The sequence below is a fragment of the Corvus kubaryi genome, unplaced genomic scaffold (assembly GCF_017639235.1).
Source record: "Corvus kubaryi isolate FWS band 111438036 unplaced genomic scaffold, C.kubaryi_AGA036_p1.0 37301, whole genome shotgun sequence".
NCBI lineage: Eukaryota > Metazoa > Chordata > Aves > Passeriformes > Corvidae > Corvus > Corvus kubaryi.
In genome coordinates, this window is record NW_024581094.1 from 1,374,921 (window position 1) to 1,396,150 (window position 21,230).

The 21,230-nt window shown below is 66.9% G+C and overlaps 3 protein-coding genes and 1 long non-coding RNA gene across 7 annotated transcripts in view; 1 reads left to right on the forward strand and 3 right to left on the reverse strand.

The window, feature by feature from the left end:
- The window catches only part of STARD3 (StAR related lipid transfer domain containing 3), an 18,944-nt gene extending 14,725 nt beyond the window's left edge, over positions 1-4,219 (reverse strand). For 2 of the 4 annotated variants that reach the window (XM_042027980.1, XM_042027976.1), the window contains exon 1: positions 4,118-4,219. The gene's annotated coding sequence lies outside the window, so the exon portion shown is untranslated. Of the gene's footprint in view, positions 1-3,958; positions 4,079-4,117 lie in introns of those variants that run through there. The other 2 variants (XM_042027978.1, XM_042027977.1) reach the window with 2 other exon arrangements.
- Positions 4,220-4,924: 705 nt separating this feature from the next.
- PPP1R1B (protein phosphatase 1 regulatory inhibitor subunit 1B) lies at positions 4,925-9,555 on the reverse strand. Its single transcript, XM_042027983.1, has 8 exons — positions 9,364-9,555; positions 8,171-8,231; positions 7,778-7,800; positions 6,855-6,930; positions 6,623-6,730; positions 5,935-6,003; positions 5,444-5,590; positions 4,925-5,356 (listed from the first exon to the last, which is right to left on the reverse strand). The coding sequence occupies exons 1-8, from the start codon at positions 9,442-9,444 to the stop codon at positions 5,268-5,270; spliced, it is 654 nt and encodes a 217-aa protein (XP_041883917.1). The 5' UTR covers positions 9,445-9,555; the 3' UTR covers positions 4,925-5,267.
- A 159-nt stretch (positions 9,556-9,714) lies between these two features.
- On the reverse strand, positions 9,715-13,946 carry LOC121664590 (translation initiation factor IF-2-like). The gene is made up of 2 exons (XM_042027982.1): positions 10,508-13,946; positions 9,715-10,390 (listed from the first exon to the last, which is right to left on the reverse strand). Exon 1 carries the CDS (start codon positions 11,809-11,811, stop codon positions 10,705-10,707), a length of 1,107 nt encoding a protein of 368 aa, XP_041883916.1. The 5' UTR covers positions 11,812-13,946; the 3' UTR covers positions 9,715-10,390; positions 10,508-10,704.
- A 6,243-nt stretch (positions 13,947-20,189) lies between these two features.
- Positions 20,190-21,230, forward strand: part of LOC121664593 — a 21,680-nt gene continuing 20,639 nt past the window's right edge. The window contains exon 1 of the long non-coding RNA XR_006016041.1: positions 20,190-21,028. This is a non-coding gene — a long non-coding RNA (uncharacterized LOC121664593). The remainder of the gene's footprint in view (positions 21,029-21,230) is intronic.

Consider the following 21,230-nt stretch of genomic DNA (forward strand, 5'->3'; position numbering starts at 1 on the left):
CTGCTCCGTGTCCCAAAGGCAGCAGGGAAGGAGCTGCTCCGTGTCCCGGCCCCGCCTGGCAGTGCCGGGCACACGATCCCGGCACGAGTGAGGCGCTGGAAGGCCGGGGCTGTTTTCCTGCAGCTGTGCCAACCATTGTATGGAGATTTTTCCTCTCCGTCAGCGCAGCACAAGGAGGCCCCTGTGGGAAGGGAGCGTGACGGGAGCGCACGTGGGAGACAAACACGGAACGAGGATCCCAAAACAGGTCGGGCCAGGGATCTGTCAGCGCCGGCCCCGCCACCTCCGAGTCACCCACGGCAACGGCACGGCCACCAACTCCTTCCCTGCTAAATCCTCCTGCTCAAGGATGTTTTGCCTCCAAAAAAATCCCCCCTGGACTGTTTCGGGCGTGAGCTCCTGCCCCGGCAGTTCTGTGCCCGCCAGGATCCCAGTGGGGTTTGTCCACCACAGATCCCACTCGTGACACCCAGGAGGCTGCAGAGTCCAGGGAAAAAGGTCACGAGGTTGTGCCCAGATCTGTGGGAAGTGGAAATCCCCAAGGAATGTGAAGCCAGGCATGCTCCAGGAGCACCTGCAGGAGCCGAGCACAGCCCGATTTGGGGCGATTTGGGGCACTCTGGATCCCTGAGCCAGCGGTTTTTGCATCCCACCCCCGGGAGTGCTGGGGCTGGAAAGGGAACAAAGCTGGACTCCTGTCAAGTCCCTGTTAGTCCCTCTTGGAGGCGCTTGGGAAGGAGCTGGAATCCTTGTCACTTCGGATCAGCTGCTCCGCGCGCCGGGCCCGGCTCGAAGTGACAAAAGTTAAGGACATCTGTGAGGGATAAATAATAAATCCCCCCACGCCGGGGCTGCTGCCGCCTCCTCCTCCCCTCCAACAGCACTTTGCACTTAGGCAGCCCCTCCCCAACTTTCACAGTGCTTTAAAATCACCCGGAGATGCTCCAGGGACCTGATCCTGGGATGCTGAGCGGGGTCAACAACGGGGTGTTGGGACGTGGCAGGACACGGGGACACGGCAGGACACGGCACCAGAGCACCCTGGTGCAGCTCATCCATCACTAATCCCAGCCTTCCCAAGGAGGTTTAGGCTGTTTTGGACACACGGCCCTCCCAAACCATCCAATTCCCGAGGGAGAACCTGCGCTGTGGGGCAGAGCAGGAATGTTTGAATCCCGGACAAACCACCACCATCCCCCCTCCACTGGAGCTGCTCCCTCCAGCAGCTGAGAGCTCGGAGCAGGGGCTGAACGTGGAGAAACGTGGCTGTTCCTGGGTGACAGATGAATTATTGAGCGCCCCGGTGCTCCATTATGCATTCCAGCATCCTCCGCATCCCGCTCCGGCAGCCCAGGGGCCGGGAAGGAGGGGGTCGGTGGTGGGGGGGGGGGGGTGTTTGGCTCTGCTCCCAGGGAATGAGGGATGGGGTGAGAAGGAACAGCCTCAAGCTGTGCCCAGGGAGGGTCAGGGTGGACATCAGGGGGGATTTATTCACTGGAAGGACAGTCAGGCAGGGAATGGTGGAGTTGCCATCCCTGGAATGGTTAAAAAACGTGTGGATGTGGCACTTGGGGACACGGGTTAGGGGTGACTCGGCCGTGCTGGGTTAAGGGCTGGTGATCTTGAAGGGCTTTTCCAGCCTAAATTATTCCAGGATTCCATTCCAGAGAGGGACAAATGCTGCTGGGGGGCCACCCCGGGTGACAAATCACAGCCCAGGGGACATCCTGGATGACAGATCACGGCCTGGGGGTCACCCCAAGAGACAGATCACAGCCCAGGGGACATCCTGGATGACAGATCACAGCCTGGGGGATGCCCTGAGTGACAAATCACAGCCCAGGGGACACCTTGGGTGACAAATCACAGCCCGGAGGGACATCCTGGGTGACAGATCACAGCCCAAGGGACGCTCCAGGGACCTTTCTGGGCTTCTCTGCCTTGAAAGAAGGGGATTTTGGGACTGTGGGGAAGGATTTTTGCTGGGAAAACCTCCTGGTTTGGGGATTAGGAGGTGATGGGGGCTGCAGGGACAAGGGTGACGCCACATCCCGCAGATCCCAGCAGGAAGCAAACACGGAGGAGAGGCGGGTGGTGAAATCCTGCTCCAGTATCCAGCACCAACACCCAGCAAAACCCCATCAGCCCAGTGCCACCACAGCCCAGTGCCATCATCAGCCCAGTGCCGCCCAGTGCGACCACCCCAAAACATTGCCAGCCCAGTGCCACCAGCAGCCCTGAGCCATCATCCTCCCAGTGCCACCACAACTCAGTGCCACCATGGCCCAGCGCCACCGCCCCAAAAGATCATCAGCCCAGCACCACCAGAGCCCAGTGCCACCACCCCAAAACCCCGTCAGCCCATTCCAGTAGGACACTGGCCACCAAAACATTCCCAGAGGCTGTGCCAAGGCACATCCCAACCCCACCACAGCCCCTCGAAGCCCCGTGTCACCCCCTCCCTGTGTCACCTTCCCATGCCAACCCCAGCCCCTCATTAGCACCGTTTGCTCATTAATGACCCACCTCCCAGTCAGGAGCTTTTCCCACCCCATGACACCACTTCTCCTTCCTCCCACGCTTCCCCCGGGCTCATGTGACAATCCCTCCTGTCCCCTCTTCTGTCCCCTCTCTCGGGACGTGCAGCCCAGGGTGGGGAACACCCACAGTGGGACCCCCCGAACCCCTGCAGCCCCCTGAGCCATCCCAGGGGTGACGGACATGGGATCACTGTGGGATATTCCAGAGGGTGGAGTTTGCCAGGTGAGAGAGCACCTGGAGAAGCAGAGGGATGGAGACCCCGACTGCTCCGCTGGGCACTGAGAGGTGTCTGAGCTTCCCTTTAAAACAACAAAAAAAGGTCACTATTAACCCAGACACCGAACTGCCGTCCCAAAAAAGCCAGGAAGGATCCAACAGCTTCGGCAAAGCACTGGAGAGGCCTCGGTTCAGTGCAAAGTGAACCCCCGGGAGCCTGTTCCCCCCGGGCACTGCAGGGAGAGATGGGGAAACTCAGAGAGCCTCAGGAAAAGCGGCTTTGTCCCGGAGCCAGCCGCGGAACCCTGCAGCGGCCCAAATTTCCCCTCATTTCCAGAAGGTCTGGGCTGAGATTTTCGGGCTTTCCTTCCTACGTCCCAAAGGCAGCGGGAGGCACAGCCCAGCCCAGCATTTGGGGGTTTCGGCACTCGGAGCCCCCGCGGGACCCCCGTGCTGCGACCCCCCGGTCCCGCGGGGCCGCTCCGGGGGTCGGGATGTGGAACCCTCGGGATGTGGAACCCTCGGGCACAGCCACGGAGGGGCTTCACGCCGCCCCCTCCCCCCAGCAAAAGGGTCCCCGGGGTGGTCCCGGCGTTGCCCTTCCTCGATGAAGCCCAAGGGCTTTTCCAGGGCCCCGGAGCAGCGGGAAGAGCCCGGGAGCCCAGCACAGACCCACCCCTCGCTCGGAGCCCCCACCCTGCAGCCCCCGGCCCCGAGGGACCCCCGCGGGTATCCCAGAGCTCAGACTTTGCCACGGGATGGATGGCAGGGCAGTGCCGGGACCCCCGAGCCCCTCTGCCCTCCAAGGAGCCTCCCCGACACCCGCCCGGTCCCAGACTCCCGTTCCCCGCAAGTTCCCGGAGGTGACACCGGTGAAAGCCGCTCGGACCCGGGCGATTCTCGCCCCTCGGCCGCTCTCGGGGCTCCCCGCGCCACGGTCCCGCTGCCGGGAAACCCGAGATCCGCCCGAAGGGCTCCGGGAGCGCCGGTGAAGCGCGGCCAGAGCGTATAACGGGACCGCCCGTGCCCCGGGCCCGCCGGGGCTGCCCTGGGGACGGGGCCCGAACGGGAGCCCCGGGGCTGCCGGAGGCCTCCCGGCGCTGGGAACTAGGCTCCGTAGGACCGAGTCCCGATAACCGGGTCCTGAGCCGGCACTGAGCGCAGAACCCGCAGTGACAGACCCGTCCCGTCCCGCTCTCACCGGCGGCTGCGCTCCCGGGCGCGGGAGCGGCACCGAGGCCCCACCGAGGCTGAACCACCGGGGCCCGCGCACAGCCCGGCACCGCCCGCCCCAGAGCCGGGCCCGGGGATGCTCGTGAGCCCCCGGGGTGCCCCGGAGCCCGCGTGTCCCCGCCGGTACCTCCCGGTGCCGGTGCCGGGTCCGGGTCCCGCCGGGCGCCGCTTCCGGCCCCGCCGCCACCTCTGACCCCGGAAGGGAAACTCCAGAGCGAGGCTGCGCCGGCACCGACCATCGCCGGCTGCGGGGGGAGCGGGGGACAGACCATTCACCGCGGGAGGGGGAAGCAGGGCTGGGAGAGACCATTCACCGCGGGAGGGGGGGGTCGGTGGGGCTGGGAACGGCCGTTGCGCGTGGAAGGGGGAATCACTATGACTGGGAGAGACCATTTCTCATGCGGGGGATCAATAGAGATCAATAACCATTCCTCTTGGGGGGTGGAATCAGTAGGGCTGGGAGGGACCATTCCAAAGGGGGAAATCAGTGGGGTGACGGCAAGACCATTCCCCGTGTGGAGAGGGGGTGTCTGTGGGGTGAGCAAGGGAGACCCTTGTGGGGTGTCAGTGGATCTGGGAGAGACCATTCTCCGGTGGGGGGGGGGGGGTCCATGGTTGGGAGACACTATTCCCCGGTGTGGGGGTGCCCATAGGGTTGGGAGACACCATTCCCCACAGGGGGGGAATCAGTGGGGCGAAGGACACACCATTGCCCATGGGAGGGGGGGGGGATTGCTCATGGGGCACCCCATGGCCCTGTCCCACATCTCCTGCTCTGGTCCCCGGACCCCCAGACCCCCGGACCCCCAGACCCCCTCCATCCCCTGCCCCACACCCCCACTCTGTCACCCCCCCAAGAGGGCTCAAACCCCCCCCGAAGGGGATCAGAGCCCCCAGCCCCCCATGGCCGCAGCCCCCCCAAACACGCTCCAGCCTCTGTACAGCCGTTTATTGCGGGCGGGGGTCTCTGCTCGGTGGGGGCCGGGGGGCAGCAGCCAAGGGGGGGCCCAGACCCCACCAGCGCCCGGGGGTCCCATCCCCGGCTCCTGCGCCGGCAGCCGGGGGGGCACAAGGCCCGTGGGGAGGGGGCGGCCGTGGCCGGGGGTCCCGACGTGTCCCGGCGCGGCCCAGCATGGCGCGGCACACGGCACATGGCGCACGGCACGTGGCGCACGGCAGACGAAGCGCAGGCAGCGGGCGGGGGGCAGCCGGGGGGCACAGGCGAAGCTGCGGGGGCCGGGGGGGCCGGGGGGCCGGTGCCCGGTGTCCGGTGCCAGCTAACTGGTGCCCAGCGGGTAGGTGGGCGAGTGGCGCTCGGTGCCGATGGGGCGTGAGGGCACCTCGGCGAAGCCAACGTGTCGCCGCTCTGGCGACAGAAACGGGGCGTCAGCACCGGGCGTGGTGGCACCGGGGACAGCAGGGATAGGGGGTGGGGGGGTAATGCCCCACGTACCCCCGGTGCCACCGTCCTGCTCCTGCCCCGGCTCCTCCTCGTCATCCTCCGCTCCCTCGGGGTCCTCGGGGATCTCCGACACCGTCAGCGACTTCAGGTCCTCCTCGCGCTCGTCGATGCCGCCGGCAAAGGACACCTTCTGCCCGCCTGTAGGAGCCAGCACGGTGGCCCCGGGGATCCCCAGTGTGAGGTGACCCCGCTGAGGCGCGGGGGGGACGGGACCCCGAGTTCCGGTGCCCGCCTGGCATCCCCAGGTGAGGGGATGCAACGAGCAGCCACATCCCCTCACTGTCCCTGTGTCCCCATCATCCTCATCCTTCTGCCACCCCTGTTCCTCCGCCATCGCCATCCCACCACCATGCCCATGCTCCTGCCACCCCTCTGCCATCCCTGTTCCTCCCATGTTCCGGCCGTCCCCATCCTTCCTCCATCCCTGTGCCCTCGTCACTCCCATCTCCATCCCTCCGCCACCCCCGTCCCCATCCCGTTACCTTTCCGCTTGTGCGCCTTGAGCCCGGCGGGGAAGTAGCTGCGCTCGGCTCTGCCCTGGCTCCCCGGAGCTGCCCGGGCGGGGGTCGATGAGGCCGGGGCACCGCGAGGCACGCGCGGCACCGGGGCACCGCCGGGGCCGGGCGATGCCGCGTCACACAGCGGCCGGGGGTCCGGCTGGCGTCACCCGGCCCCGCGGGGGACGGGGACACGGCCCGACGGGGGGACGTGGTGGCCTCGCCGGCGGGCGAGTAGGCAGCAAAGGACAGGAAGCCCCGGGAGCAGCCAGTCCGTGTCCCAATCCCGGCACACGCCCTGTCCCGAGCGCTACAGGGGATGATGACCCCTGTCCCTGCTCCAGCAGCCCCGTCCCCATCTCCCCGTGTCCCCCCGGCTCCAGCAATCCTATCCCCATGTTAGCTGGGTTCCAGAAGCCTTGTCCCTTTGTCCCCATATCCCCTGGGCTCCGGCATCCTTGTCTCTGTGTCCCCGTGTCCCCTTGTCCCCTGGCCTCTGGCAGTCCCCCGTCCCCATGCCCCAGACTCCAGCGGCCCCACCGACACATCCCCACATCCCTTGGGCTCCAGAATCCCCCTCCCCATATCCCTGTGTCCCCCAGGCTCCGGCATCCATGTCCCCACATCCCCTGGGCTCCGGCAGCCCCATCCCCATGACGCCCGTCCCCCTCACCAGACTCGAGGGCACTGTCGGGGTCGCAGCCGTCATCGGGCTCCCCGTCGGAGCTGTCACCCCCGCCCATGCCACTCTCCAGGTGGGACTGCACGATGCGCTGCACCGCTGGGGAGACGCCGGTGTCACCGGGCACTGGGAGCACTGGGAGCACTGGGAGCACTGGGAGCACCGGGGTGTCCCCCCAGCCCCCCCGCTGCCCCCGAGCCGCCGTTCCCCCCGCGGGAGGTACCTTTGAGCGAGGGCGGGGTGTAGGCACACGGGTTGGTCCTCTTTGGTTTGAGCAGGCAGCCCTCGCCCGACGAGCGCTGCGGGGGGAGCGGCGTCTGGGTGGGGGGGCCTGGTGTCCCCCCGGGGGTCACCGCAGCCCCGGGAGAGCCAGGACCTCCCCGGCCATGTGGGGGGGCTGCGATGGGGGTCTTGCGATGGGGACCCAAGGCTGACACCCACCCCCTCCCCAGCAATGAGGACCCTGCTAAGGGGATGTGGCACTGGGCACATGGTGTTGGGGACACCATGATGGGACCCTGCCATGGAGACCCTGCACTGGGGACCCCACAATGGGGACCCTGGGGCGGGGACCTTGCTTTGGGCACGGGGTATTGGGGACACCGTCCTGAGGACCCCTCCATGGGCATCCTATGCTGGGGACCCCCATTGTAGAGACACTGCCCTGAGGACGTGGCGTTGGGGTCCCCACGATGGGGACGTTGCCATGAGGACATGCTGCTGGGGTCCCCACGATGGGGACACTGCCATGAGGACGTGGCGTTGGGGTCCCCACGATGGGGACACTGCCATGAGGACGTGGTGCTGGGGTGGCCCTGATGGGGACCCTGTTATGGAGACCTTGTGTTTGGGACGCCTCGATGAGGACCCCACCATGGGGATGTGGCACTGGGGACGCAGTACTGGGGACACTGGGGCGAGTGACCCCGCGGCGGTCACGCGCTGGTTTGCACCGCGGCCAAGCTCCACAGCCTGGCTCAGCTCCATGTCCCCATCCCGCGCTCCCGTCCCCGGCGCTGGCGCCGTGTGCCCGTGCCGGCAAGGAGCCGATAAGCTCCAGGCGCGGGGACTGGGCCCCGATAACCCCCCCCGGGGGACACGGGACGGGGGAGCGGGGCTGTGTCGGGGATCCCGGCGCTCACTCACCTGGTAGGGCAGGTTCTCGTCCTCTGCATCAGCGGCGCCGGGGAGAGAGGGATGAGTGGGACACTGGCACCCAGCGGAGCCGGGCAGGGCCCTTCCCACCCTCGGACCCCCCTCCAGGGGTTACCCTGCCCGCTGGGGACCCGCGTCCCCTCCCTGCCACCCTCTTCCTTATGTGACACCTCGTCCTCTCCCCGCCACTGCGTCCCATCCCAGACATCCCATTCCAAAGGTGGCACTACATCCCACTCCCCCACCACGTCCCCTCCCTGCCACCATGTCCCATCCCAGACATGCCACACCATGCATGACAGACACCATGTCCCATCCCTGCCACCACCTCCCGTCCCTGGGCCGGACGTTCCCTGCCCCGCTCCGCACCCCTGCCCCGCTCACCTGGGGAGGAGTGTTCGGAGAGCTGGAAGAGCATGGCCGGCGTGGGCCTCCGCCGGCGGATCTGGGGCACAGCGGGGTGTCACCGGCTGGGGACGCCCCGGGTCCCCTGTCCCCTGCCCTGCGCCCCAGGGACAGGTGTCTGCACGTGTGTGAGCGTGTGTGCGCCTGTGGGTGCAGGGCCACGAGCCCACCCGGCGCGGGGTCCCCGGGCTGTCCCCAGTCCGTCCCAGCCCCACGAGAGCCCCAGACCAGCTCCTCCGGGGCGGCTCTGGGTCCGGCGTGTGCTGGGGACGTCCTCTTGGATCAGGGACAACCGGTGGGGGTGGCTGCACCGACCCCCAGCGTGTCCTGTCCCCGTCATCCCATCCCTGTCCTCATCCTGTCCCTCTGTCTCATCCCTCCCCTTCTCTCCTGTGCCATCCCTGTCCTGTCCCTGTCCCTGTCCCTGTACCGTCCCCCCGCCACAACTCTCCCTGCGCGGGACCGCAGCTTCCACGGGGACCTTGGAGCTCTCTCGTCCTGTCCCCGTCTCTCCCCCATTCCGTCCGTTTCTGTGTCCCCCACGCAGTCCCGTCCGGTCTGTCCCTCCCTTCCCATGCCCTGCCCACTCCGATCCCCCTTGTCCTACTCTGCCGGTCCCATCGTCTCCTTTCTGTCCCCTCTGTTCCCTCCGATCTCCCCCCGGATCCATTCCCTCCCTCCCTCTGTCCCCTCCCACCTCCCGCTTGTCCCATCCCATCTGTCCCAACGCATCCTCCCCGTCCCCTCTGTCCCTTCCATCCCTTGCCTTGCCCCCTCTGTCCCCTCCGATCCCCCTAGTCCTGCTCTGCCGGTCCCATCCCGATCCTCCTGTCTCCTCCGATCCCTCTTGTCCCATCCCATGCCTTGTCCGTCCCCTCTGTCCCCTCTGATCCCCCTAGTCCTGCTCTCCCTGTCCCATCCCGTCCCTTCTGTCCCCTCCAATCCCCATTATCCCATCCCCTCCCTCCTGTCCCGCTCTGTCCCCATCCCGTCCCCACCGTCCCCGTCCCTCCCCGCCTCCCTCTAGCACCCTGGGGCTCTCCCGTGTCCCCCTCCCGTCCCACACGGTCATTCCGGGGGTCCCTCCTCGTCCCGAGGTCACCGGCAGCGCTTTGCCCTGGGACGGAGGAGGGACCCCCGGGGTGGCCCCGCTCCCCGCTCGCCCCCCTCACCATCTCGACGGCGCGGGGGTCCAGGTTGCTGGGGGGGGCCGGCACGGAGAACTGGATCTTCTTGCGCTCCTTGGGGTCCATGGCCTTGGCCGGGAGTCACCGGAGCCAGGGGGGGTCTCTGCCACCGGTACCGAGCGGAGTTCGCTGGCACCCGGGGCTCGGTACGGCGAGGAATGAGAGTGGCGGGAGGTGGGGAAGGCAGAGCCGGTGAGGAGGAGGAGGAGGAGGAGGAAGGAGAGGGAGGGAGGACACGTCTTCCTACCAGGCGCTGAATTATTCATCCCCCCCTCCCCGGGCAGGGGGGCTGAGGCCGCGGTAATGAGTCCTTGGGGAGCCCCCCAGGGGGTTCAGCCAACCCGTGGGGGGTCCTTAACCCCTTCCCTGCCATGGGGGACCCCGGCTGCAGTGGCCGGTTGGGATGGGACAGGGACGGGTGGCTCCATATGTGTCCCTGTCCCTTGTGCCTGAGTCTCCCCAGAGGCGGGGGGGCAGGGGACAGGGGGATAGCCGCTCCCACCCCTGTGTGGGCAGCGGCAAAATTCCCTCCAGCCCCCCGGCTACTCTGTGCCACACGGGACAGGGACACCACTCTGGGGATATGCACAGGGGACATCCGTGGGGACACGGGAGTCCCGAAACATCCCATCGCCTGTGTGCCGGGGGTCCCCCCCACCCCCAGCTGCAGCCGCCGGGATGCCGGGGGTGGGTGGCTGTGTTTTCACCCAGGGCTGTGCCCACCTGCCCTGGCTCTTCCCCAGCTTTTGGAGATTTCCCCCATAGAAAATCCTACGGGACGCAAAATTTTCCCCCTGGGGAAGCGGGGGGTCCATCCCCCAGGGCAACGCTCGGCACCAGAGCTGCACATTCCAGGCAGGGACCGAGGGACATCGAGGGCACCTCTCCAGACCCCACCGAGGGGGCACAACCGGGGGGTCCCCATGCAGGGGGACAGCGGGGTCGCCAGCAGCCGGAGCGGCGGCTCGTCCCCTCCTGGGATGTCCCGGGGCGGTGTCGATGGAAGCCGCCTCTGAGCAGGAACGAGGAAGGGGGAGCTGGGAACTGGCTCCGTCCCCCGGATCTCCCGGTGCTCCAACGGCTGCGGGTGGCCGTGGGCCAGCAGCCGCCGCTCCAGCAAAATATTTACCCGAGTGGCACCGAGCCATGGACCAGCCTCCCGCCCGCCCGGCACCACGCGGCAAAGCTCGGCAAAACACGGCACAGCCCGGCTCTGGGTGACAAATCTTGGCTCTGGGTGGCAAATCTCGGCTCTGAGTGGCAAAGCCCAGCTCTAGGTGACAAAGCCCAGCTCCGGGTGACAAAACCTGGCTCTGGGTGACAAACTTATCCCTGTGGCACAGCACAGTGACCACCCGGCTGGGGACACAACAGGGACAGGCACCAGCAGAGCCCAGTGTCCTCAGGAAGGCCAAAATCTGGCGACAAGGTGAGGGGCCCTCGGTCACCCTGCACCCTGGCTGGCCCTGTGCCGGGTGTCCCCGTGCCGGGTGTCCCCGTGCCGGGTGTCCCCGTGCCAGGCTCTGAGCACCGTCCCCATCCCGGGACCGGAGTCGTTATGGCAACAGGTTCCCGGGCTCCATCCCGCTGCTGTTCCCGCTTTTCCCACCCACGAAGACGCCGTGTGAGGGGGTGGCCGGGCCCCCTCCCCTCCCTGCGCTGCGGCAGCGCCGGCACCCGCAGCCCCCCGGGATCGGCACGCGCCGCCCGCGCCCGCGCCCACGCACCGTCACCCGCGGGTGGCACCTGCAGCGTGGCACGGGGGGGCCGCACCGGGCCCGGAACACGGGGGCACCTTCTAGGCACACGTGTGGCACACATGGCCCCGCTCGTCGCCGGGACAGTACCGTGGGCACCCCGTGCCGTGCCCGTCCCCGTGCCGTGCCCGTCCCCGTGCCCGTGCCGCGGTGCCGCGGGGGCTGCAGCTCCGCGCAGCAGCGAATCCTCCCGCAGAGAGAGTAAAAATAGCAGCAGGTTGAGGGAAGAAGCGCTCGCCCCCCGCCAGCGGGCACCGGCGAGGAGCCGGAGCCTGCGCCCACCGCGGAGCCGTGGGGACGGACGCGGCGCGGTGTCACGGGGGCAGAGGGGTGTGAGGATGGACAGTCGTGGGGACAAGATGGGGACAGAGCTGGGGACGGAGCGCCGTGGTGGTGGGGCACACCAGGGACGGAGCATGGTGGGGACAGGGTGCCACGGGGACAGGGTGCCACAGGGATGGAGCACCACGGGGACGGGGTGTGCTGGGGGTGGAGCACCGTGGGGACAGGATCCCATGGGGAAGAAATGCCCCAGGATGGACCATCGTGGGGACAGGGTGTGCTGGGGGTGGAGCATCGTCCCCAGGAGGGTCCCATGGCGACGAAGTGTCCCAGGGTTGGAGCATCGTGGGGACAGGGTGTGCTGGGGACAGAGTGTCGTGGTGATGGGGTACATCAGGGACAAAGGATTGTGGGGACAGGGTGCCACGGGGACAGGACATTACTGGGACAGGACATCGTAGGGACAGGGCCCTGTGGGGACAGCGCATCGTGGGGACAAACACACCGGGACGACCGCCCGGTCCGAGGGTGAGTGCCAGGGGGGCGGGGCCTGTGCAGCGAGGGGGCGTGGCCACAGAATGGGCGGGGGTGCCGAGACCCCCCCTCAGTGCCCCTCACCCCGGTGTTCCCCTCCGGGTCCCCCGCCCGGCCCTGCGGGGGTGTCCCTCACCCCGCTCCCGTGTGTCCCCTTCCAGCTGCCCTTGGACCGAGCCCCCCGAGACCCCCCCTGCACCCCAAGACCCCTCCGTGGGTGCAGCCGCCCCCCAGGAGCTGCAGCGGGGGCGGCGGGTGGGGGCCGGTGCTCCCCCGGGCGCAGAGGAGATGCTGGGAGTGGGAACACGCGTGGGAGCAGAGCACGCGTGGGAGCCCGAGGGGGCGGTGGAAAGGTGGGGGGGCGCGCAGGGGGCTTAACCCCTTCGCTGCTGGGAACCCCCTCAGCGACAATCCCGGGGGGCTGCAGAGGGGAAGGGGGGACCTGGGAGGGACCCTCCCTAAATGGGGCTTCAGAGGGGCTGGGGAAGGAGCACCCCAGTGCCCCACTCAGGGGCACTGGGCAGCACTGGGGGGTGCGATGGGGAAACTGAGGCACTGACCAGCGCTGGCAGAACTGGGGGGCTGCACCTCTATAGCCCATCGCGACTGGGGGGCTCCAACCCCGTGTCCTCAGCGCGATGTGGGGGGCTCTGCAGCCCCCTATCCCTGGAAAAATGCGGGGGCTCCAACGCTGGCACGAGGAAGGGCTGTGTCCCTGTGTTCCCGGCAGGATGGGGCGTTGTGTCCCCACACCTGGCAGGACAGGGGTGGCCGTGTCCCCAGCACGACGAGGAGGAGTCCCATCCCTGAATCCCCAAGAGGGTGGGCAGGGGGCTGCGTCCTCGCGGCTCCCCCCGGGCTGTGCCTGGTCCTGGTGCCATCGGTGCCCTCACCAGCCCCGTGTGCCCGTCGGCTCCGCGGCACGCGGTGGCAGATGTCACTCCCGACGCTGGCATGGCCAGGCTGGCACGGCCACCCGGGGCTGGCACGGCCGCGTGGACCGGGCAGCGGCTCAAGGGCTTTGGCACGGGGTGGCCGGAGCGGAGCCGCGGCTGGAGCCGTCCTGGTTGGCAGCCACCGGCCACTGGCCACCGGCCACTGGCCCACGCCAAGCCTCACACCCACACCGCGGGGTGGGATCGGGGGCTGGGGGCACTGGGGGGTCTTGGGGCAACATCCCCCTGGGTGGGCACACACCTAAGCGGGGGCTGCGCTGGTTCGGGGGGGTTCCTGCACACAGAGCCCAGTGCCAGGGTGTGCCTGGCCCGGGAGGGGCTGGATGGGTAAAACCCTGGAGGGGGGAATTTTGTGGGGGAATACCGGAAGGATAAAGGGGGAATGTGGGGGGTCCGGAGGGTTCCAGGAGGGAAGGGGTGCAGTGGGGAGACTCGGAGAGGCAGCCCGGGGGTCTCCTCTGCCTGGCGGACATCATGTGCCTCAGTCTACCTACCTGTAGGACGTGCCCTCCACAGCCTGAAGCCCCACCCTCCCCCTTTCCTGCGGAGGTGGGACCCCAAAACTCATCCTGGGGCTCCCACGGAGCCCTGCCAGGGTGGGCTGAAGGGGGGCTCCCAGCCCCGCTCCCCCCAGCCCATCGCTGACCCCCCCCCCCCCGGGGGGGTCCCGGCCGCCAGCACAGACCAGTTTGCTGCCTCCATTCCCAGAAGAAAAAATAAAGTTAAAACATCTGTTAATTTATAAACCAATTTAACCATGACTGGTTAATAAATAGCTTCCAGCTGGCACCCCCACCCCGCGCCGGGCGAGGGGGGCCGAGGGGGCACAGCCGGGCTCGCCGCTCTCCCGCAGCCCCCCGGGGTCATTGTCACTTGTCCCCGTGGGGGTGTGGGGGTGTCCCCGGGGACGCAACGGGGAGAGCCCGGTGCCCGCGGGGAAGGGGCACAGCCACGGCGCCTGGCACAGGGGGATCCCAGAGGGATGTAGGGGACAGTGCGGTGCCCTTGGGGGGGCTCTGGTCATGGAGGGGGGGGCCAGGGATGTGGGGACACGGTGGGGCGGGGGTCACCCTGCCCCACGGGGGGTGTTTGGGTGGGGGAGGAGGGAACAAGGAAGGAGGAGTCTGGGGGTGTGTGGATGTGTGTGTGAGGCAGGGATGGGCACATGTGTGTGCCAGGGATGTGCCATCTCTGTGTGTCCACGTTCCCATGTGTGTGCCAGGGCTGTGCCATCCATGTGTGTTCACGTTTCCATGTGTGTGCCAGGGGTGTGCCAGCCGTGTGTGTCCACTTTCCATGTGTGTGTTCATGTGTGTGCCAGGGATGTGCCATCTCTGTGTGTCCACGTTTCCATGTGTGTGTTCATGTGTGTGCCAGGGCTGTGCCACCGGTGCGTGTGCAGCCCCCACATGTCCCCCCACCCCGCTGGGGCCCTGCAGGGACACCCCATCTCTCCCGCTGTCCCCACGCATCCGTGGGCTGGTGACACGTCCCTGGGCCTGTGGATCACCACCCTTGCCGCCCACAGATCCACGATGGAAAAGGGCCTGGCCCCGGTGCTGGGGGGTCCCCATTCCTGCCCCACACCCCCTCTCCGGGGGCCATGGGTGGAGGTGCAAGGCCGTGAGCCCCTTGCCGGCCGCAGCGCCCCGACACGTGTCACAATAGTAATGTAATTTGTCCGTTAACAATGGGCAGCTTGAGGTTTATATTTAATTACACCGATCGCACCAACCTGAACTCACCCTTATTCATCAATAATGCATGGGTTTGTGTTTATCGCTGCTTAATTAATCTGTGCTTACGACAATTAAAGGCTCGCAAAATCCCCCAAGGTGGCAGCGGGGAGCGGCTGCGCCGGGCTGGCGCGAGCGCGGTGCCGGCGTGGTGGCGGTGCTGGCGTGGTGGCAGTGCCAGCCTGGTTGCGGTGCCAATGTGGTTACCCTGACAGCATGGTCGCTGTGCTGGCATGGTGGCAGTGCCAGAGTGATCATGGTGCCAATGTGGTCACTGTGACAGTGTGGTCACCGCGCTGGCGTGTGGTGGCATGTGGTCACTGTGCCAGTGTGGTCATAGTCATGGCACTGGCACGATCATGATGCCAGTGTGGTCCTGGTGCCAGTGTGGTCATGGTGCTGGTCTGGTGGCAGTGCTGGCGTGGTCAGCATTCTGGTGTGGTCACCACTTCGGCATGGTCACCATTCTGGCGTGGTCTCCATGCCAATGTAGCGACAGTGGCCAGTGAGAGCCAGCCCAGCTGCCGAGCAGGGTGACCCCCCCAGGTACCCCCATCCTTGGCTGCCAGGAGAGGCCTGACACCCCCAGGTGAGAGAAGACCCCCCCATGCTGGGGTGCAGCAGTGGGGACCCCCAGTCCCCCCTCCCTGCCTCAGTTTCCCCACCAGGAAACGACTGAGGCCACCACATCCATCACCCCCCTCCCATCACCCGCCCCCAAACCACCCCCATCCCTCCTCCCCGGTGCTTTTCCCCCTGTTTTTGCTTTTCCCTGCCCATTCTGCAAGCCCTGACCCCCTCGCCACGGCAGGGCCGGGGGGGCCGGTGCCCCCCACGCCGTGCCAGGCCAGCTCTGTGCCTTTAAGCGTGGCAGCGCGGCTGTCCCGGATCAGCCGGAGCGCCTATTAAATTTTTATGCGAAGTGTAAATGGGCCAGGTCTCCAGCTTCCCGCTCCCTCCGAATGATTTATTACTCGCAAATACCACAGAACTAATTAGTATAGTAATTAATTAATACGAATTTGCATATTTGCATGTGCAATTAGTGCAGTGGAGTGATTACTCTGAAAATGAGAAGTTGGGCCTGTCAGATGGGAGTGTGAACTGGAGTGGAAAAGCCTCGTGAAAATGATCCCGGGCGGCGGCGGCGGCACCGGGCACGAGGCGGCACCGGGCAGGCGGCTGCACCGGCGAGGCCTCGCCTGTGGGGTCGGGGGGCTGAGCCCCCGGGACACCCCCGTTCCCCCATCCCATCCCAGACCCGGTCCCCAAGCCATGGGGACCGCTCCATCCCTCGGCCATCTCCATGGCGACTCGCTGTGCCAGGCGCATCGCCATGGCAACGGGCCGGGCCACGCAGCCTCGCCATGGCGACTGTCGTCATCGCGCTCTGTCGCCATGGAGACCCTCCCCATCTCCCCAAATCCACTCCCTGCCGGGCCCCCCCCACCTCGGGGTTGGGGTGGGGGTGCTGGTCCTCGGGTGGGGGTCCCCGAAGGCACCTGGGAGGCGGGATGGGGGTCCCTGGTGTCCCCAGGGATTGGAGCACCCAGGGATGGGGGGAGCACCCCGAGGTGCCCCACACTGGGGTCCCCTGTGCTGCAGGGCTGGCGGGAGCAGCTGAGCTCTGCGATGGCAGCACCAGGCTGGACCCACTCCCAAGGGATGTGGCCTGAGATCCCCTAAGATGGGACGTGGCACCCCCAGCCCCACAGCTCCGAGTCCAACCCTTGGCCTTTGTCCCTGGTGCCACCCCGGTGTCCCCTCACCTGCGCCCACCTGTCTGGCTGAGGCCTGACACACTCAGTGCACTTCTGGGAGGGCCACCAGCTGCCTGTCCCTGGCTTTGGGGGGCAGGTGAGCAAGATGGGGGGTGATGGAGGGGGACCTGGCTATGGGCAGCCCCAACCAGCCCCGTGTGCAGCTTCAAACCATGACATCCTCCCAGCACCGGGCCCCAGCAGCCCCTGAAATGGGCCCAGGCAGCTGCCATCAGCCATAGGGGGGGCAGAGGCCGCTGCTAGCAGCCCCCACTCAGCCGCGCCTGCACCGGTGGCACTGCCAGTGTGTGCCCCGCAACCCACCAGGGCAGCCATGGAGGGGCTGCTGTGGCCACTCCTGCAGCCTGGTGACATCACAGCCCAGTTGTGATGTCATAGACTTTTGTGACATCATCAGGGTGGCCGCGTTACCTCACCAGCAGCCAGATCTGCTGGTGGCACAATGGCAGCTCCCTCCAGCCCTGGCTTGGGGTCCCCTGTCCCAGCCCCCCAAGCTGTTCCCAAAGGGCATCTGACCCCAGCAGGGGCAAACACACCGGGTGTCAAAGGAGCATGGGGCAGGGGGGGACAAGTCCCGTGTGTCCCCACGCCGTGATCGTCCATCCCCAGCCCCACACGGAGCCGCAGCTCCGGCAGTTTCCCACTGGGCAATTCCCAGGTGTCATTTTCCTAATTAACAACGTATGGCTTAAAAAGCACTTGTCAAATCCCTGGCCTGTGTGTGACTGTAAGGGACAGGCTGGGGAGACATGGGGGGGACACAGGTCAGGGATACGGGCAGGAATTCGGAAGCTCTGGGAGCAGGATCCGGTGGGTGAAGCAGCCACACCACAGCCCCAGGGCTGGCACAGCATCTCCCCATCCTCCTCTGGCAAAGGATGAGGGGGTTCTCTAAACCCTAAACCCCCCCGATCCCAGTTCAGCCAGGCCCCCCTCTCTTCTCTCAGTTTCCCTCCTCCATCAGCTTCCTCCTCCCAGGCTCCCCACCCATGACCCTGTGTCACCACTGCAGGGACTTTCAGGGACACGGGGATAGGCAGGGCACCACCCACCCCTCCCCATCCCCCAGATCCCCCCACCCGCAGCTGGGGCCCTGCTCACCCGGTGACTGGAAGATGCCCAGGGATGGGTCCTACGAGGGAGGAGCTGCTCCAGGGACCCGGCCCGAAGGCAGCGGGGACAAGGTCGGGGACAGGGATGGGGACAGGGATGGGCTCAGCTCTTGCTCCCGCCGCTCTCCTCCCCTCAGTGACATTCCCGGCGGTGGCTCCGCCACACGTTAGCGCATCCATCTCTCCCCAGCCTTCACCTCCCAGAAATATTGCAGTGCAGAGCCGGCTCCATCTGGCAGCGGCCCCCGCCTCCCCCCGCCACCGCTCGCGGGGAGATGCCGAAGCCGGATCCATCGCTCGGGCCCCGCATGGATCGGCCTCGCTGAGGGGAAGCAGGGACCCCATCGGCGATGGGGGCCAGCTGGGATGACCCTCGTGCCACACCGGGGAGGGGCAGCGTGGCCTGGCTGAGGCGGTGGCCGTGGTGCCACGCGCTGGCCTCACGCTGGGGATGCGGCAGCGGCTGAGCCCTGGCAAACTCGCCCCACGCGGGGCCGCTGGAGCCGCCACGGGCCCAGCTGGCTCCCAGCCGGGTCCCAGCACCACCCAGCACCCGGCTCCCACCACTGGCTCTGCCAGTGCCAACCGGCCTCCGTGCCCTCACCGTGTCCCTCCTCATGGCATGTGTCCCCTGGCACGCACCTCAGGGTTGGAGCCACAGGCGGGGTCCCCGTCTGCATCCATCGCCTTCCTGCTGGAGGGAGGGAAGGGACACGGAGGATTTCGGAGGAGGAAAGAGCTTCACGCCTCAGCCAAACTCCCCACTGTGCCTGCCTGGCACTGAGGCCACCAGAGACATAACTGAGGTGGCCAGGGAGCAGAGGTGGCAGTGCTGGGACAGCCTGTCCCTGCACACATCAGCGTGATGGGGAGCAGAGCCCCGGGGTCACCGGGCCCATCTCTCCAGCCCCCACACCCAAAAAGGCAGCACCCAGCCCTGCCCCTGTTCCTCCCTGCTCCCCCCCGTTCCCACCCTGCTCCCCAAACTGTGCCTGTTCTTGGATTCACGTCAGCCTCACCTGCCCCTGCTGCACAGGGCAGCCCCAGTTCCCGTGGGATGGATCCTGCTCATCCAGCCCCTGCGCTGCCAGATCCCTGCTCACCTCCCTGGGTGAAGCCCCTGCCCAAAGTCACCCAGGGACCACGATGGGGCTGCCCCTGCCCTGCTGTGCCCTGTGCCATCACCGGCCATGGTGGGAGGGACAGCACAGGGACAGCACCGGGATCCCACTCCTGCCCTCTCCTTGGGCCGTGTCCGGGCACAGTCCAGCCCAGGGCACCCACGAGGCAGTGGTTTGGGTTTTCATCTCCCTGCTCCCCTTTCATCTCCTCTCCCTGTTTCATGTCTCCACTTTCTTCTCCCTCCAAGCGCTGCGCATGCTGATGAGCCTCACGCCAGCGCCCACCCTCGCGCTCGCCGGCTGCTAATTAGGCTGTAACGGGTACACTGGGCCAGGGGCTTGTGGCTTGTCCCTGTCCCCATCCCTGTCCCCGCACGGGCCAGCTCGGCCACTCACACTGTGGCATCTCCTCAGCCTCAGGCAGACTGAGGATCCCCACTGGTCCCCCATGGGCCGTAAGTCTGATGCCAGGAACCAGGGCACCGATGGCTTCGCTGCCCTGACACCTGGGGAGTGGCCACCCTCTAAGGGCTGGGTGTCCTCTGGCCTGGGGACCGATGGCAGGGGAGTGGGGACTTACCCAGAGCTGGCTCTGGTGTGCCACGGGCATCAGGTGAGGGTGGGCTCCTGGTGCACGGTGATACCTGCAGGTCACCCACCAGCCAAAGGAAGATGGCAGCAACAGAGGGAGCTGGACGGTGCTGCGGGAAAGGGATGTGTTGTGCCAGGAGGATGCCCTGGAATCGGCGCCCAGCATGGCACCGGCACTGGCAGGGCCAGGGTGGGCCCTGCCTCCCCGCGGGCCGGCTCCAGCCCAGGTGCCATCTGCTCGGCCGCAGCCGTGAGTGACAGTCGGAGGGTTCGGCAGCGGCAGTGCCGGGGGGACGCTCGCCACCGGCGGAGCCCCTCTGTCATGTGCCAGCCCCGGCACCTGCACCAGGGGAATGGGTACCACCGATGGCCCTGGCACAGCCCCGGTGGCCAGGCATGGCCAGCCCTTTGTCTGCGTGTGGGCACGGCCACAGCCACCACTGTCACCGTGTCCACGCCGTGGTCGTGCCACCCTCGCCTACTGTGCATGGCCAGTGTGTGACACCCAACCCCTGCCCACACCCCTCAAGCCAGGCAGGTCCTGACCCCCGGGTTTGTGGGGACAGAGGAGATGCAGGACACAGCATCGACCTCAATGGATGCAGTCAGGAGCGGGACGCCGGGTGATGGGATGTGGCTTCTGGGGACATCGTGTGCCCATCTGGGTTCCCTGGCACTGCTGCTGCTGCTCTCCAAAAGGGCAGCAGCGATTTCTGGGTGCACAGACACCGCGGTGGGGACAGATTTGGAGGCCGGAGGGTGACAGAGCAGTGAGGAGTTGCCCGACAGACAAAGGCCTCGTTGGCTGTGCCGTGGCACTGCCGGGCCTCGGCCACCACCAGCGTGGGACTGGCATCCGTGGAGGCTCAGCCCCCGCGTGCATCGGGGAGGGCGTGAGTGTGCCGGGGGGTGTGTGTGTGTTTGTGTGAGCACAGAGGGTGCCAAAGGCTGCGTGGGGCTGTGCCGTGGGGTGGAGGCACCTTGGCATGGCTGTGCGGCCAAGGGGGTGCCAGCGGGTCCATGTGCCGCCCGCGTGGGGACACACAGCCCTGCAGCTACCAGCCCTGCCCAGGCCACACCTGCAGCCCCCGGCCAGCACCGGTGTGGCCAAACTGGGCACTGCCACCACCACCACCATGCCCGGCCACAGCCCCCAGCCCGTGCCAGGCCCTCGCCACCGCAGCCATCGCCGCTCGGCTGCCGGCTGAGGGTGGGGACGGACCCGGGCGAGCCGCCGCGGCATTTTGCGGCGAGCCGCAGATGCCAGCTCCCAGCGAGGGTCCCCGTGGCATCTCCCCCCTCACCCCAGCGCCCGCCTGTGTCCCCGCCACGCTTGGCCCAGCCGGGATGGTCGGTTTTCCCGCTGGCTCCATTGTTCCTCCCGGCCCCGCCATCGCCTGCATCTCGCCCGGGTCCCATTTTGCGGCGTGTAGGCAGAGCTGGAGATTTGGAAGAGGTTTTTTTTTTTTCTTCTTTTTTTTTTTTTTTTTTTTTAGAGTACAGAGTGACAGATGGCGAGTCCTCCTTCCCCAGAGAGACAAATCTCCCTGAATGCAAGCGCATGTCAATCATTAGCTCTCATGTGATAGCTCTCGCGCATGACGTGCCAACCATATGGCACTGGCAGCAGAGCTGGTACCCCCTTTGCTGGGTAGAGATGCCACTCTCGCCTCCTTTTGGATAGAGGACTGCAGGAGGCTGGAGCACCTCAAGGAGCCGCGTCCCGCTCCCAGAAGATGCTGGGAACAATGAAATAAGAATTCCTGCGGTCCGCCCGAAGGTGAGTTATGTAAGAAGTGGAGGGTTGGGAGGGCAGCGGAGGAAACTTGAATGGAGAAAAGGCAACTTCCATGTTGATTTTGTTTCTCCGCCACGTCTCGCCCTTTTTTCCCCCCATCTTTCGTTCTCCCCCGGCCCTCGGTTTTCCCACTCCCCGCCGGCCCCGCTGATGGGGTTTTCTCCCCCCGCCGGAGCCCCCCCCA